The 15,262-nt window shown below is 30.4% G+C and overlaps 2 protein-coding genes across 2 annotated transcripts; one reads left to right on the top strand and one right to left on the bottom strand.

Moving 5' to 3' along the window:
• The first annotated feature begins 889 nt into the window (after positions 1 to 889).
• LOC145324073 (uncharacterized) lies at positions 890 to 2,937 on the top strand. Its single transcript, XM_080166699.1, has 2 exons — positions 890 to 940; positions 2,174 to 2,937. The coding sequence occupies exons 1-2, from the start codon at positions 892 to 894 to the stop codon at positions 2,872 to 2,874; spliced, it is 750 nt and encodes a 249-aa protein (XP_080022825.1). The 5' UTR covers positions 890 to 891; the 3' UTR covers positions 2,875 to 2,937.
• A 2,081-nt stretch (positions 2,938 to 5,018) lies between these two features.
• On the bottom strand, positions 5,019 to 6,161 carry LOC145324733 (uncharacterized). Its single transcript, XM_080167339.1, has 3 exons — positions 6,126 to 6,161; positions 5,662 to 5,721; positions 5,019 to 5,601 (listed from the first exon to the last, which is right to left on the bottom strand). The coding sequence occupies exons 2-3, from the start codon at positions 5,714 to 5,716 to the stop codon at positions 5,105 to 5,107; spliced, it is 552 nt and encodes a 183-aa protein (XP_080023465.1). The 5' UTR covers positions 5,717 to 5,721; positions 6,126 to 6,161; the 3' UTR covers positions 5,019 to 5,104.
• Between the last annotated feature and the right edge of the window lie 9,101 nt (positions 6,162 to 15,262).

The following is a 15,262-nucleotide window of genomic DNA, read 5'->3' as shown; positions in this document are numbered from 1 at the left end:
GATAAATCCTACATATACATTTTAAAAACTTGTATTCCTTTTTCCTTTAACCACTTGAGACATGTTTTATAATAAAGAATAAAGATATAACAAATACTGGACCTGCACCCTCTCATACAAGAGATATGTAGCAATTTAAATGGGTACTTCCCACTTACCAGAGTTGGAGAGTTATGTAACTTTGGGGTTCTTTTTTTATTAGATAATTAGATAATAAATTAATGTGCACCCACAATTATAATATACAAAAACTTATGTTGGCTAAATTTAAACACTTCTACTTTATTATCAAAACTAATTTTTTGAGCCAGCAAATAGCAGGAGGTGTTTCTATAACTTTTAAGGTCAGTATGACTTAAAATACAATGTTATTATTTTAAAGGCATTTAACTGTTTTCTGCTATGATTGCTATCAGATTGCCAATCTAAAAAAAATCTGCCTTTTTCTCAAAAAATTGCAATTGATCTTGAAGATGATTTATATAGATAACAAAAAGTCAACATAAATAAAAATATAATGATAATCGAATAATTAGTTTATTCTTTTTTTGACAAAATAAAGGTATTGTATTATATTATTTAATTACAAAAATCAAATAAGAAACAATTGTATCAACATATCAAAAGATTTATTAAATAATAAAATAAAGGCTTTCTTATAATAGTATCATATTGGACTACTAACAACAAAGGTAATGTATTTTTTTGTGTATACATGCTTTTCTATTCTAACACATAGTTACTAGAACTTAATAAACCTAAATCAAGTTTTAAAAATCCATTATATAAAAAATCTCCCAATAAGGGCATAAAATCAACAGATTAGAGTTGCAAACGTAAATAATATACAGAATACTTATAAAATAATCAATTGTGATTTTATAGATGATGATGTTTAAATTTGGACTTGCAGTAATTTCTGTTTTAACTTTTTCGTCAGGTATAATTAAATTGTTATTTTAGTTTACCTTAAGGACTAAAATAAGTAATAGCTAAATGACTATTACATTGAAAAAGTTGTAACATTACCTTTTTATTGAACTAGTTAGAAAAGATTAAACTCAAACAATTAATTTTCATATTAAAGCCAAAATATTGGTAATTTTTATAATGTTTTGTGACTGCCTTTGTAATAGCTATACTATTTATTATTATTTATATAAAGGGTGAGCAAAAAAAATACGTACCTTTTTAAAATTAAAATTGCGCGGCTTGTGTTAATAGTAGAAAAATGTTATGTATACCGTTAGAGCCGTTATGAACTCTATTTTTTGGAAACATAAAAACGAATCCTGTGCTACGCATAGTTTAGGAGCTACGTGTTAAAATGTCCCAACTGGCTTAAAACCTGACTTGCGAGTAAATTATTAATGATTAAATTATACAAAAAATACAAACCTTTTTTAAATTCAAATTGTGCGGCTTGTGTTAATAGTAGAAAAACGTTATGCATACCGTTCGAACCGGTATGAAGTCTATTTTCTGGAAATATACAAACGTTTCATGTGCTACATATAGTCTAAGAGCTACGTGGTAGAATGTTCCAACTGACTTAATACTGGACTTGCAAGTAAATCATTAAAGATTAAAGTATAGGGTGTGCAAACACGTGTACATTTTAAAATTTCAAACTGCTCAGCTTGTGTTAATAGTAGAAAAATGTTATTGATATCGTTAGAACCGTCATATACTCTATTTTTTGGAAATATAAGTACTATTTTTGTGCTATTTGTAGTTATTGAGTTATATTGATAAATGTGGGAAGCATATGAATGGTTATTATATTTTTTAAAAATAGAGTTCAGAGCGGTTCTAATGGTATGCAAAACGTTTATCAACTATCAACACAAGCCGCGCATTTTAAATTTTAAAAAGGTACGTATTTTTTTCTCACACCCTTTACTTTAATCTTTAATGATTTACTCACAAGTCAAGTTTTAAGTCAGTTGGGATATTTTACCACGTAGCTCAAAAACTATGCATAGCACAGGTATCGTTTTTATATATCCAGAAAATAGACTTTATACCAGTTCTAACGGTATGCATGACGTTTTTCTACTATTAACACAAGCCCCACAATTTTAATTTTAAAAATGTACGCATTTTTTTTGCTCACCCTTTATATTGATTATTTAGCCAACTAAAGATAGATATATGATGGTACTATTTTTAGGTGCACATGGATTTGGAAATGAAACATGGACTGTAACTGGTTTGAGAAATGAAACATGGACTGGAACTGGTTTTGGAAATGAGACATGGACTGGAACTGGTTTTGGAAATGAAACATGGACTGGAACTGGTTTTGGAAATAAAACATGGACTGGAACTGGTTTTGGAAATGAAACATGGACTGGGACTGGTTTTGGAAATGAAACATGGACTGGAACTGGTTTTGGCAATGAAACATGGACTGGAACTGGTTTTGGAAATGAGACATGGACTGGAACTGGTTTTGGCAATGAGACATGGACTGGAACTGGTTTTGGAAATGAGACATGGACTGCAACTGGTTTTGGAAATGAAACATGGACTGGAACTGGTTTTGGAAATGAAACATGGACTGGGACTGGTTTTGGAAATGAAACATGGACTGGAACTGGTTTTGGAAATAAAACATGGACTGGAACTGGTTTTGGAAATGAAACATGGACTGGGACTGGTTTTGGAAATGAAACATGGACTGGAACTGGTTTTGGCAATGATACATGGACTGGAACTGGTTTTGGAAATGAGACATGGACTGGAACTGGTTTTGGCAATGAGACATGGACTGGAACTGGTTTTGGAAATGAGACATGGACTGGTACTGGTTTTGGTAATGAAACATGGACTAGAACTGGATTTGGTACCAGGAATGAAGATGAATACTGAATAAGTCGATTTTTCATCTATCTAATTTTTGAAATACTTTTATCAGATAATAAATTAGCTATAAAAAACATTGTTTTATTTTATTATTATTTTTTTTAACTTGATTCAATAAACTGAAAATTTAATAATATTTAATCCTTTAATTCTCTTTAGAGGCATAAATAGACTTTATTGAAAGTGGAATAAAATGAGTACATACACATATAAAAAAAATTAAATTAATGAAGAAATTGCAAAAGAATGATTTATTAGGGGAGCTTCTTTTAAGCAATAAACTTAGTATGGTAGTTGCAAATTTTTGCCAATATGGTAAAAAATAAACAACATTACACACAAAAAAATGTCTAACTATAAGTTTTAAAAATGCAAAGTCCATGTATAAATGTAAAAGCAGAATTTATAAGTTAGTAAAAATCAATGAGTTATACACTGAAATATATCAACCGCAAAACTTGTAGCAAAAGTGAACTTACATTTCAGCAATTAGTTTTTTTTTATTGGTAGGGTAAATATACAAAATGTATATCAGTACAGTAGTCTTTTAAATAGCTTATTGACTGAAATAGCACCAGCTTATCTAGGTAGCTACTAACAAGTTAATTTATGTTTGTTCATTATCAAGTATGGCAATGTTTCCATTTGTAATAATCCTATGAAGGTACCTAGAATAACCTATTCTCTCCTTTTCTGTCCAAACACCTGGGGTATCAAGTTTAGTAACACCCAACAGACAACCAACTCTTTGATGGTGCATTATTTTCTGGAAGTCCTAACTGTGCATTTTAATGAATTGCACCTGTTTTAGGCCAAGGCATTCCACTTACTCTGCCTATAATGTCGAGCATCTGACATAGCAGCAGAAGGAATCTATTTTAATGTGTTGAGTTATGACATGGTGTTAAGCTCAGATTCAAACTTATCACCTTCTGATGACTAGCAGATGCACTATGTGTTAAACCACAGTCGCAGGTTTTAAGAAAGTAATAGGTAATCTAGCCAATTCAGCTTAGTTTAATCATCTAAACCATGGTTATTGAATGCGAATCTTATATATCTGTAAGTTTCTTTTATTTGTTGCTTTGAATGGAACACTAAGTGGAGTGAGGTTCGTCTCTCGGGAGGCATAAGAAGTAATGCCAGTTTTATGTTCTTTATCCAATTATAAAGAATCATAATCCACAGATAAGTGGAGACCATAGATAATTGTTTATCTAGAAACTAAGTATGTAACAGAGAAATGTAAAATAATATCCTACATGTTATACTTTGTGTTAATATCTTTGTACTATAAAATACTAAAGAAATGTCTACAATGAAGGAAAACTGTTATTTTGGCAATTTAATAAGACAAATAAATAAAAATAAAAGTATTGTTGTAATAATATCAATAATATTTTCTAGGAAAGTTTTGATCAAAACTACCATAGATCTAGAACTGTACCCTTGATTTTAGTAACAGGTTCATGATTCTATTTTATTTTTCCATGATATATGATAGTAAAATTGAGAGAGATAAACTTAGAGGTAGAGAGTATAAAATACACAGAGATACTTGGAAAGAGTAGGTGTAAGAGGGAAGAAAAATATTGATAGTGAGATGATGGAAAAAAACTATATAGAAATATTGAGTATTTTGTTAACTTTAAATTGTAAAACAAAACACTAAAAAAACTTAGGTATGGACTTATGGATGGTAAAAATATATAAATTAATCATCAAAAGAATAATCATATTATCTGTTTACTAATCATTGTTTATTTCTTGGTTATGGGTTTTGCCTTTCCTTAAGTTCTATCTTAAAATATTTTCACATACACAATACATATTTTTTATTTTAATTACCTCTAATTAAATATTTAAGGTTTATTTCTTTTAAATTTTTTTTTCATGTAGAGGATTGTGATTATATGCTTTTTATAGTTTACCATCACAACCTTACTGGAACCATCCAGACTTGGTAAGTTAGTAATTCACATTACATAAACATCTAAACTTTACTTTCCTCTAGAATACTTTTAGACAAAACTTTTCAACATTTTAACTTACATTTCCTTACACATGAAATCTTTGAATAACTCTAAACCCTTTAAATTTTGCTGTTGGTCAATTCAGTTCAAAATAAATGGGAGAATTACATTACAAAAAAATATTTAATGAATTTATTAAATTTAGTCTAAAGATTTAACAAATTTATTACCAAATAAAACTTAAAATTAAACTTCAACAAATTTTAGGCTCTCATAGTTGAGAAATCAGTAGAATAATCAGTGGAATAACTGGTAGAGTAATCAGTGGAATAGTCGGTTGAATAATCGGTTGAGTAATCAGTGGAATAGTCGGTTGAATAATCGGTAGAGTAATCAGTGGAATAGTCGGTTGAATAGTCTGTAGAAAAATCAGTGGAATAATCAGTAGAGAAATCAGTAGAATAATCAGGAGAGACATCAGTTGAGAAGTCAGTTGAATAATCAGTAGAGAAATCAGTGGAATAATCTGTAGACTCAGTGGATACTTCATTACTTCTTCCAGTAGCTGTGGACCATGCATCACTAGACCAAGGATAGGTAGTTGTGGACCATGCGCCACTAGACCAAGGATAGGTAGTTGTGGACCATGCACCACTAGACCAAGGATAGTTAGTTGTGGACCATGCACCACTCGACCAAGGATAGGTAGTTGTCCATACTGGTGCACCAGAAGACCATGGAGAACCAGTTGATGGGGCACCTAAACAAAAAGTACTAAAACAATGCAGCAGATGAATAAACAAAATACAAATTAACTTACCTGAGGCAATAGCTGCAACAGAGATAAGTCCAAAAGCCACAGTAACTGACCTCATTTTCTAAAATATAATATTGATGTATCATTAGGTTAACAATATTCAAATATCAAAATTGAATGGGTGAAAATCAGACACTTTATAAAAATAATGCTGCTATCTACTAAAGTGAAGGATATTTTAAAACAAATATGCAATAATGAAAAATGTAACTTTCAGTTTCCTAGCCTAAAAGTAGTTAATATTTTTTTTATAAAAAAATATAAAAAATTCCTATAATACAGGCAAGTTTCTGCTCTTAGATGAAATTAATTTTAGGACCAAATGTAAACTTTCCTTGAATTATTTTAAGAACCATCTCTTGTGATTTTTCTACCTAGACATTTATAATAAACAACTTATAATACCCCTTGCTATGTGTGTTGGACTTTTTCAAATATTGTTGAACTAAAGAAATTACTATACCTATTGCAGTTAGATGATATTTAACTACTGTCTAATTTTCATCAGAGGCTGTATATATATAAATCAAAATTATCTTACAATTGTTTTATTATAAGATGTCATCACAAAGAATGTCATTATTTTTTATTTGCTTAAGAGGAAGATTTTTTGGTAATTATATTATTGTTCAATTTTATTCTTAGTACTTTCTAAAAAATTGTAAGAGATATCATGTCCCACCTCCCCGCTTTGTACGTTTAAGTAGTAGATCACCAAATTTATATTTCAATTATATTTTCTTTAAATAATTGGATATTATTATGCTTGGTACTATTTGTTTTCTTATAATGATACTGTATATTTTACACTTGATATTAGATCTATAATAAAAATAGAAAGTTTAGATGAACAATCCATTATTTGAACCAATAGTGATACAGTGAAAGGAACAACTCAACCACATAATTGGGCGAAAAATTGTAAACATCCTAAATTTAAAAATGCAGCATTGTTATTTTTATTTTTTAGAAAAAAATGAAGAAAACTTAATTATCTTTATCAATAATAATTATAGAATATAAACAAGGATTGTTGTTTGCTAGTAATTTCTTTATAGAATAGATGAACTGTTGCGACATATTGCCCATCTAGATTTATCAATCTACAATTTCAATATCTATTAATCATAGTACAAAAATAGGTAGGACAATTTTAGTTGCTTCTATAGAGATGATAGTATATTTGTAAAATGACAGAATGTTAGTGTCTATTTTTATAGTTAAAAAACCAAACTAAACTTTGAATTTTCACCCAAAGAAATTATTAGGGAGCATTATTATCATTTATTTTCTATTATGGTAAACCTTCAACATTGAAAAAATGAAGAAAAAACTGGAAATTGATTTAATATCCTCTTGTTGTATATGTAGAAAACAAATGTATAAATTCTATTGGAGAAAGAGAAAGATATTGATATTAACAATTAAATTAATTATGATATAATGCATTAAAACTTAGTTTTCTCATAATTGATACTAAAGTAAAGATGCCAGATAGGGTTCAACACTACAAACACAAACCATCCTTCTTCTTTTTTCTTATTTGCTTATTTTTTTACAAGATATTACTTTTTTTTGTAGCTATTATTTTAATACATATTAAAGTCGTTTTTGCAATCATATAATTGATGTACATGATACATGTATCATTCCCTGAATAAAATATATTATAGAAATAATAATTGCATGAGTTGCACAATGGGATAAATAGTTTTATTGTTTTATCTGATTTGATAAGAATTTCATCCTTTAGATAATAAATATAATAGCTTAACAAAAAGAAAGCAAGATAAATACAAAAATACAATTTACCATTGTTAATAGTTTAGTTCACAAAATATGTACAATAATCTTTATGTAATATAAAAATTTCATTTATAACAATTTCTATACTTCAACCCATTGTGTGTTAAAAAGATTTATGAATAAAAAAGTATCTGGTACAGACTATCATATTAATCATTTTACCACCTTGATTGATACACATATACTTTACTATTTGCTTAAAACATAATATAGAACAAAATACACTTTAAGGATCTTTTCCTACTTTCATAACTGCCCTCTCCTCTTATATTAAAATAAATAGATTTAAAACAAAGATGGAAGAGTACGTTTTTCCTTTGTTTGTTTATTACTTTAGGTTAGGTTATTTTTGGTACTGGGTCCCGACCTCGCACTGGTTAAGAAAAGGTAAATAGTCCCCCCTATTTTTAAATCAAACAAGGAGGGTGGTAGGTTTCAGTTCTTCATAGATAAACGCTGAAAAGTACCAGAAAAACCAACAATTTTCTGGCCTCTAGTGACCAACAAACCTTGATGTGTAATCCAGGTAAAAATGTCAACACCATAACCAGATATTTGAAATGAGTAACATACTAAAACATTTAGTACAAGCTTAGAGTTGTAATGAAGTTTAGTTTAAGTTCCAGTATTTTTTTGTAGATTCGTCATGTGTTGATATTAATCATTTTACCAATTTCAGCTACACGCAATACATAGAAAATTGGATTTTCACAGACATTTTTTTACACATGTACTTTTCACCTTGAAAAAAATAAATGTTTAATACTATTACAAAACGAAAATGATAGAATCAAATCCTTATATCTCGAATTATGGTAAGTTATATGTACCCTATAAAGATGAGATGCTAATTATTTATTTACTACTTTGTTTCATCAGAAATAAAAAAAATGGTTTTAAAAAGCTGCAATTTTGAAAATTGTGTAAAATTCAATTTTTGTACCACTAAGCAATATGATATTCTTTGCTTCATAAATATCCATCAAAAGTTTAGAATTCAATATTCATTTCAATGAAATTCCGCTATAAATAGGGTTGTGACAATAATAGGACAATGGATATAGAATACGTGGATATAAGGAGAAAATTTATTTTCTCCTAGCTGGCTAGTATAACGATACTCAATATCTTAACTCCCCCACCATTTATGACTTTTTCCCATACCCTGGCAGTGTAAGAATACTAATATTATAAACCTAAATTGACCCTGTCACAAAATACACTTATTCTGTATTCATTAATAAAAATAGTCTCCTAAAAGGTTTTGTTTAGGATACTTTGACCTAAGAAAATCATTTGATATTTTATTTAATTTTCATTTTCATAACTTTTTGCAGTAAAAACTTCAGGAAAATAAAAACAATCTTAGAAAATTTAATCTACAATCATTTCTTCTTGCATTGCCTTATAACTAATTATACACACGATAATGGTATCCATATTATTATAAATCTCTAGATGATATGTTATATCATTTTCAAATAATTTTGAGTTTGGTAATGTTTAACTAATTTAATCATTATTAATTTTTAATTTAATCATTCCCCTTTTTGTAACCTATTTGAAACTAGAATTTTTATTTATATTTTGGTTGAACCCGTTAACTTTGTAGTCCCATAAGAATATACATGTTTAATATACATAAGAGTTAAGGTGAGGGGAACCTAAATAATATTTTTCCACGGACTTGTATTGGACCACCCTTCATCTTATCGTTTTAGTTTCCAGAGGTGGGGAAGGGGAGGGTTATCAAAAACAAAAACTAGCACAATTCTTTGTGGAAGCCTTCTGATTACCTCATTAACAAAAATTCTGTTATATGTTTTCAAAGACACAATACAATCTTTCCCGATTTTATATTAATTTTGCGGAACATGATTCCAGTTACGTCATATTTTTCTTTCCCGAAAAAAGGAAGGGGGGAAGAAAATCTCTTCAAAAGAGATGGGGAAAACCACCTTTTCTCCCATCTCTTTTTTTCTTCCCCCCTTCCCTTTTTCGGGAAAGAAAAATATGACGTAACTGGAATCATGTTCCACAAAATTAATACAAAATCGGAAAAGATTGTATTGTGTCGTTTTCAAAAATCTTGGAATTTATTGCTTTAATTATTTTGTTACTTTTCTGTAAGGATTATGATAGATAATACCATGTTGCCTATAAGACAATAAATTTTATTCATTGCCATAAAGTCGACAAAAGTAAGTCACATGATGATGTCAAAACTGTTAAAACTCAGCCATAACCACTTTCATCAAGGGATAAGACCTTTGGCGATAAATAACATCACAGATTACAGTGAGGGAGGGTTATAAGGTGATCAAAATAACCCAACTAGGAATCAAAATCTTTGGAGAATATTCCTTATACAAACTTTAGCCCAAGAAAATATTTTATTTTCCTATACTTGATATTTCTTTATTGGTAAAGAATTTAATAATCTCAAGGACATGGGGGTAAGTTTGAAATAATTTAATATTGAAGAGAATGGTTTAAATATGTTGTTTTAAAATATCTCTTTAAGAAAGTTTGATTTGTAGCACTTTTTATTAATATGATAAACTAAATACTCCTACTTTAGATGTCACATGTTGATCATGGTAGCAATAGATACTGATTGTGATGATATGCTATGCTATTTGGGTTTTTTTCTTCATAATTTTTAATTTTTTACCACTCATAAAAAATTTTTAAATTTTCTATGAGAACTTATTTTTTTAATCATTCGCTTAGACATTTTCTCACAGGAATCTAAAGGGATAAGACTATGGCCAATAAATTGATTTATGTCCCCAGTGAAGATACACAAAATTACACCTTCTCTAGAATCCGATTAGATATCTAATAAAGCCTATGATACCTAAATTTCAATCAAAGTCCCCAAAGTTGTTAAGCCAACGAAAAAAACGTTACTCCAAAACTTTGGGGTCTAGTGTAATTATAGCTTAATGTCCCTTCCTTCCTTATTTCCTCCGTTTTATATTCCTATCTTTACTCAATTTCATATAAGCTACATTATTGCATTTTAATTTTACTGGATTAATTAAGAAAAAGAAAAGTGTAAGAATTTGCATTTTTTCTGTTGTGTATATTGTATATATGTATACTATAGCATATATTTGCAAGATAAGATTATTTTTATTGGATAAATAACAGCTTGTTTCACAAAGTAAAGGAAACAATATATGTAACAGGGATGACAACTTATACTTGATAAATATGTTGAAAGCAGAGCTGTCAACTGTATTTTACACTTTTTTCAATAAAGTTGCTTCTGTAATGAAATATAAATACCAGATCATAGACTCCATTTAGAAACATCCTAAAATTTAAAGAGCTTTAATTTAAAAAATAGTTTTCAAAATACTTTTTATTTAACCCTTTACAGTCGGGCCCCTTGCCGCACCTTAATCGGTCGGGGGGGGGGGGGGGGGGGCGTTCAACGCCCCCCCTTATTATCTCAGTTCCTATTAGAGCTAGAGGGCTAAATTTTTTTTGTGAAAGTCCATGGTTTGATAATGAATTTCCGACCTTTTATAAGTCAAAGTCAATTTTCGCTTCCTTCACTATTTTAGAAGCTAGAAGAAAATTTTTTTCCAGAAAATGTTTATTTTTATGTAAATTTTACATTAGAAATATCAAATATAAATTTCAGCGGCCGCAGCTGTACTTGGCAGCTGCCAGCCGCCGCAGTCGGCGGTCGGCGGGAAAACTTAAAAAAAATTACGGCCACAGGAGCCTTTTAAAGATTTCTGGAGACCTGGAGGATCAGGACCTGCAGGATCATACCTGGAACCTGAAAGTGACTTGAACACCTGTATTTTATATAAGGATGTACTACTAGAGGATTTTTTAGTATTTTGGTATGATAAAATGCTTTGTTTTAGTCAAAAAAATATTTTTGCTCTTTACCTGGATGACCCTGCCAGGTTTTCTGGCATCCTGTGCCCGCCAGGATGGAGATATTCAAAAAATTCCAACTCTCAGTTATGTGTCATACCCATACTTAAAAAGTCAAGCAGTTTGGGCTTTTTATCTTTCACACACAGAAAATGAGATAGAAAAAACCGGATGGGGGGCGTTCAACGCCCCCCCCCCCCCCCGACCGTTAAGGGTGGATCAGTAATATTTGACATAATATCATTTAACATAAATTCATTTCACATAAAACATTTGACATAAAATCACTTCACATAAAGGTACATTTGACATAAAAACATTTGCCATAAAGGTACATTTGCCATAAAGGTACACTTCACATAAAAACGTTTCACATAAAGGTACATTTGACATAAAGGTACATATGATATAAAGGTACATTTGACATAAAGGTACGTTTGACATAAAGGTACACTTGGCATAAAGGTACATTTGACATAAAGGTACACTTGGCATAAAACGTTTCACATAAAGATACATTTTAAAGTGTACCCGAGGTTGTCATTTTTTTCCCCGAGCATGGCAACCGGTGAACAGAATCTCAGTTCTGCACCACAAGCCTCGTACGACTGAAGTTCCCATGTCTATACAGTCATATTTATATGAAAATATTTTTAGAAGATTTTTGAATTTTTTTTTGAAGATTTTCCATTTTTTTAAAAAGATTTTAGAAATTTTTATTTATTATTAAAAGAAAATCTTCATAAAAAAATTCAAAAATCTTCTAAAAATATTTTCATATAAATATGACTGTATAGACATGGGAACTTCAGTCGTGCGAGGCTTGTGGTGCAGAACTGAGATTCTGTTCACCGGTTGCCATGCTCGGGGTACCTTTATGTGAAATGTACCTTTATGTCAAGTGTACCTTTATGTGAAATGTACCTTTATGTCAAATGTACCTTTATGTCAAGTATACCTTTATATGAAATGTATCTTTATGCCAAATGTACCTTTATGCCAAATGAGTTTATGTGAAACGTTTTTATGTCAAATGTACCTTTATGTGAAATGAGTTTATGTCAAATAATACTTTATGTCAAATGTTTTATGTGAAATGAATTTATGTGAAGTGATTTTATGTCAAATATTACTGATCCGTTAAGGGTTAAATAATTGAAGAAAATTCAGTTTCTATTAGAAATTTTGACAACCCTGTTCCCTATAGGAAGGCAGATATTAGTCTGAAATAACATAAATAGGGATTACATGGATTTGTGTTAAATCCAGTGCTTACGGAAGGATAGCAAGGTTTATTGCTTTCATATCCTGCTTCTCAAATACTGCAAAATAACTAGAAATGTTAATTGAATAGTATTTTACAGAGGATTGTACCTAGCATTTTTGCTTTCAGGGTTCCAGACTATATTTTCATCGTGAGATTAACTTACCCAAACTAACTTAACTGGACCAAAACTATGTCATGGCTTTTAGGTTTTCTATGGATACAATTTTTTTCCTTTGAGGCAATTTTTTGTATGACTTATTTACCATAATTACTAGTACATAAGATTTTATAATCAATTAATTTCTTTCTAAGTTTAAATTATCTATTTATGTTTAAGTTTCCAATCATAATTTCTTTAGAACATAACAAAATTAATCAATTTAAAACTTTCAGTACTTTAATGGAATTGGATTTTTTCTTTCTTGTAAACACAAATTTATTTAGATTTAATATAACCCTTTTTCTTAATTTAATTTAAGATTAAAGTTTTGATAATGGTTCTGAATCAATTCTAAATTTTCAGCAACCTTTAACAAGATTGTTAAAACATAAAATATCTTATTGCTTTCATATCTTACTTTACACAGCACACCTAGAATATTTTAACAAATTTCATATTTACAAATATTAAAGTTTTTGGTTTCTTAAGTGGATTCTTTACTTAGCTTGATTAACCCTTAACAGTCCGGCCCATTGCCGCACCTTAATCAGTCGGGGGGGGGGGGGGGGGGGTTCAACGCCCCCCCTTATTATCTCAGTTCCTATTAGAGCTAGAGGGCTAAAAAAATTTGTGCAAGTCCCCTGTGTTATGATGAATTTCCGACCTTTCATAAGTCTAAGTCAATTTTCGCTTCCTTCACCCTTTTATTTAAAAACCTTTGTTTTTAGGTCCTTTTTTACTTAAAAATTTCAAACGGCTGTAATTTTTTTATTTTTGAAGCTAGAAGAACAATTTTTTGCAGAAAATGTTTATTTTTATGTAAATTTTATATTTGAAATATCAAAACATAAATTTCAGCGGCCGGAGCTGTACTTGGCAGCTTCCAGCCGCCGCAGTCGGCGGTCGGCGGGAAAACGGCGGCGGATCTTTATGAAATTTTAATACATTATCTAAACATGTAAGAAAAGCTTAAGTTTAAAATTTTAAGTCTCTAAGTCAAAAATTGCGGCCACAGGAGCCTTTTAAAGATTTCTGGAGACCTGGAGGATCAGGACCTGCAGGATCATACCTGGAACCTGAAATTGACTTGAACACCTGTATTTAAGATGAGGATGTACTACTAAAGGATATTTTAGTAATTTGGTAAGACAAAATGCTTTGTTTAAGTCAAAAAAATATTTTTGTTCTTTACCTGGATGACCCTGCCAGGTTTGCTGGCATCCTGTGCCCGCCAGGATGGAGATTTTAAAAAAATTCCAACTCTCAGTTATGTGTCATACCCATACTTAAAAAGTCAAGCAGTTTGGGCTCTTTATCTTTCACACACAGAAAATGAGATAGAAAAAACCGGATGGGGGGGCGTTCAACGCCCCCCCCCCCCCCCCCCCCCGACCGTTAAGGGTTAATCTATAATACAAAGTAGGATGATGTCTGTCCGTCCGTCTGCCTTATGATCTCGGTAACCACTAAATCGATCGGATTGTACACTTCAGGAAATATACCTACTGGACCTGTGTACTTGTAGAGGCTAGGGGCGAAGCCGCTAGTATTGTACAATCTATGTAGAACTATTTCAATTTTTATCATGTTTTTTTAGTTAAATCTTTGATAAATTTTATATTCAAATTTCAATGTTCTTGAATTACTTAAATGAAAAACTAATCTCTATTATCACTAAGTGCATTACATCAGATTTTAGCAGGGTCTTAAAAGGATAAAACAATGGCTGACAAAAATATCCCTTCTATTCATTGCAATTAGTGGTTGAAACGTTTAGACACTCAACTAAATGAAGCAACCAATTAAAATTCATTGGGGGGGGGGGGGTGTAATAACCCCTATATCCTGCTCTGGCCGTCCCTGTAAGTATGCCCTTAAGAATAACCTGTATTTAAGCACATTTTCATAATTTTGTTTAGTCTTTATGGCACTCTACAAGTGTTGATGCTCGTATGCCATATAGTCTCGTTTTAGAGCATCGCTTTAATGGATGTTTTCCTTCTTGTAGAAAATATATTTATCGTTTTTTTCCAAAATATCAATTTTCAGTTTAACAAAATTAAATTTTGCAAAACAAAAAAGATTTTCCCATAAAATGTGAATCTGTGTTTGCTATATATTATCTGGAGACAAAGAGAGAGGAATTTGAAAATAATGGATTTTATATTTGTTCAAATGATTGAATTTATACAGAAACAGTTTACTTTTCAAGATGGATGGACAATGGATAATTTCATACAAGTACCATGGATGAGAGATAGTTATAGCGAAGCTACTCTTGAAAACCTGTCTTTTAAAACCGAAGCTTTTCTATAATTAGGGTCGGTCCGTCCGTACGTCCGTCCGTCCGTAACGGATAGCTTTTTTGTTAATTTAGAAATGTTAGAATTGTCCTATCGATTTCAAACTTTGCATGGTGATTCCTTTAGTACCTAGGAACGATTTAGAAAGCGTATATAGCAACTCTATAA

The sequence above is a fragment of the Acartia tonsa genome, chromosome 7, assembly GCF_053477335.1.
Source record: "Acartia tonsa isolate MP-2025a chromosome 7, ASM5347733v1, whole genome shotgun sequence".
In the NCBI taxonomy this organism is placed as follows: Eukaryota; Metazoa; Arthropoda; class Copepoda; order Calanoida; family Acartiidae; genus Acartia; species Acartia tonsa.
This window is presented reverse-complemented; position numbering and strand designations above follow the sequence as displayed.

Bases quoted from the DNA above. Each gene is read 5' to 3' on its own strand.
- LOC145324073 (XM_080166699.1), top strand. From the start codon at position 892: ATGTTTAAATTTGGACTTGCAGTAATTTCTGTTTTAACTTTTTCGTCA. The intron at 941-2,173 runs GTATAATTAAAT...TACTATTTTTAG, and splicing joins TGTTTTAACTTTTTCGTCAG to GTGCACATGGATTTGGAAAT.
- LOC145324733 (XM_080167339.1), bottom strand. From the start codon at position 5,716: ATGAGGTCAGTTACTGTGGCTTTTGGACTTATCTCTGTTGCAGCTATT. The intron at 5,602-5,661 runs GTAAGTTAATTT...CTTTTTGTTTAG, and splicing joins TGTTGCAGCTATTGCCTCAG to GTGCCCCATCAACTGGTTCT.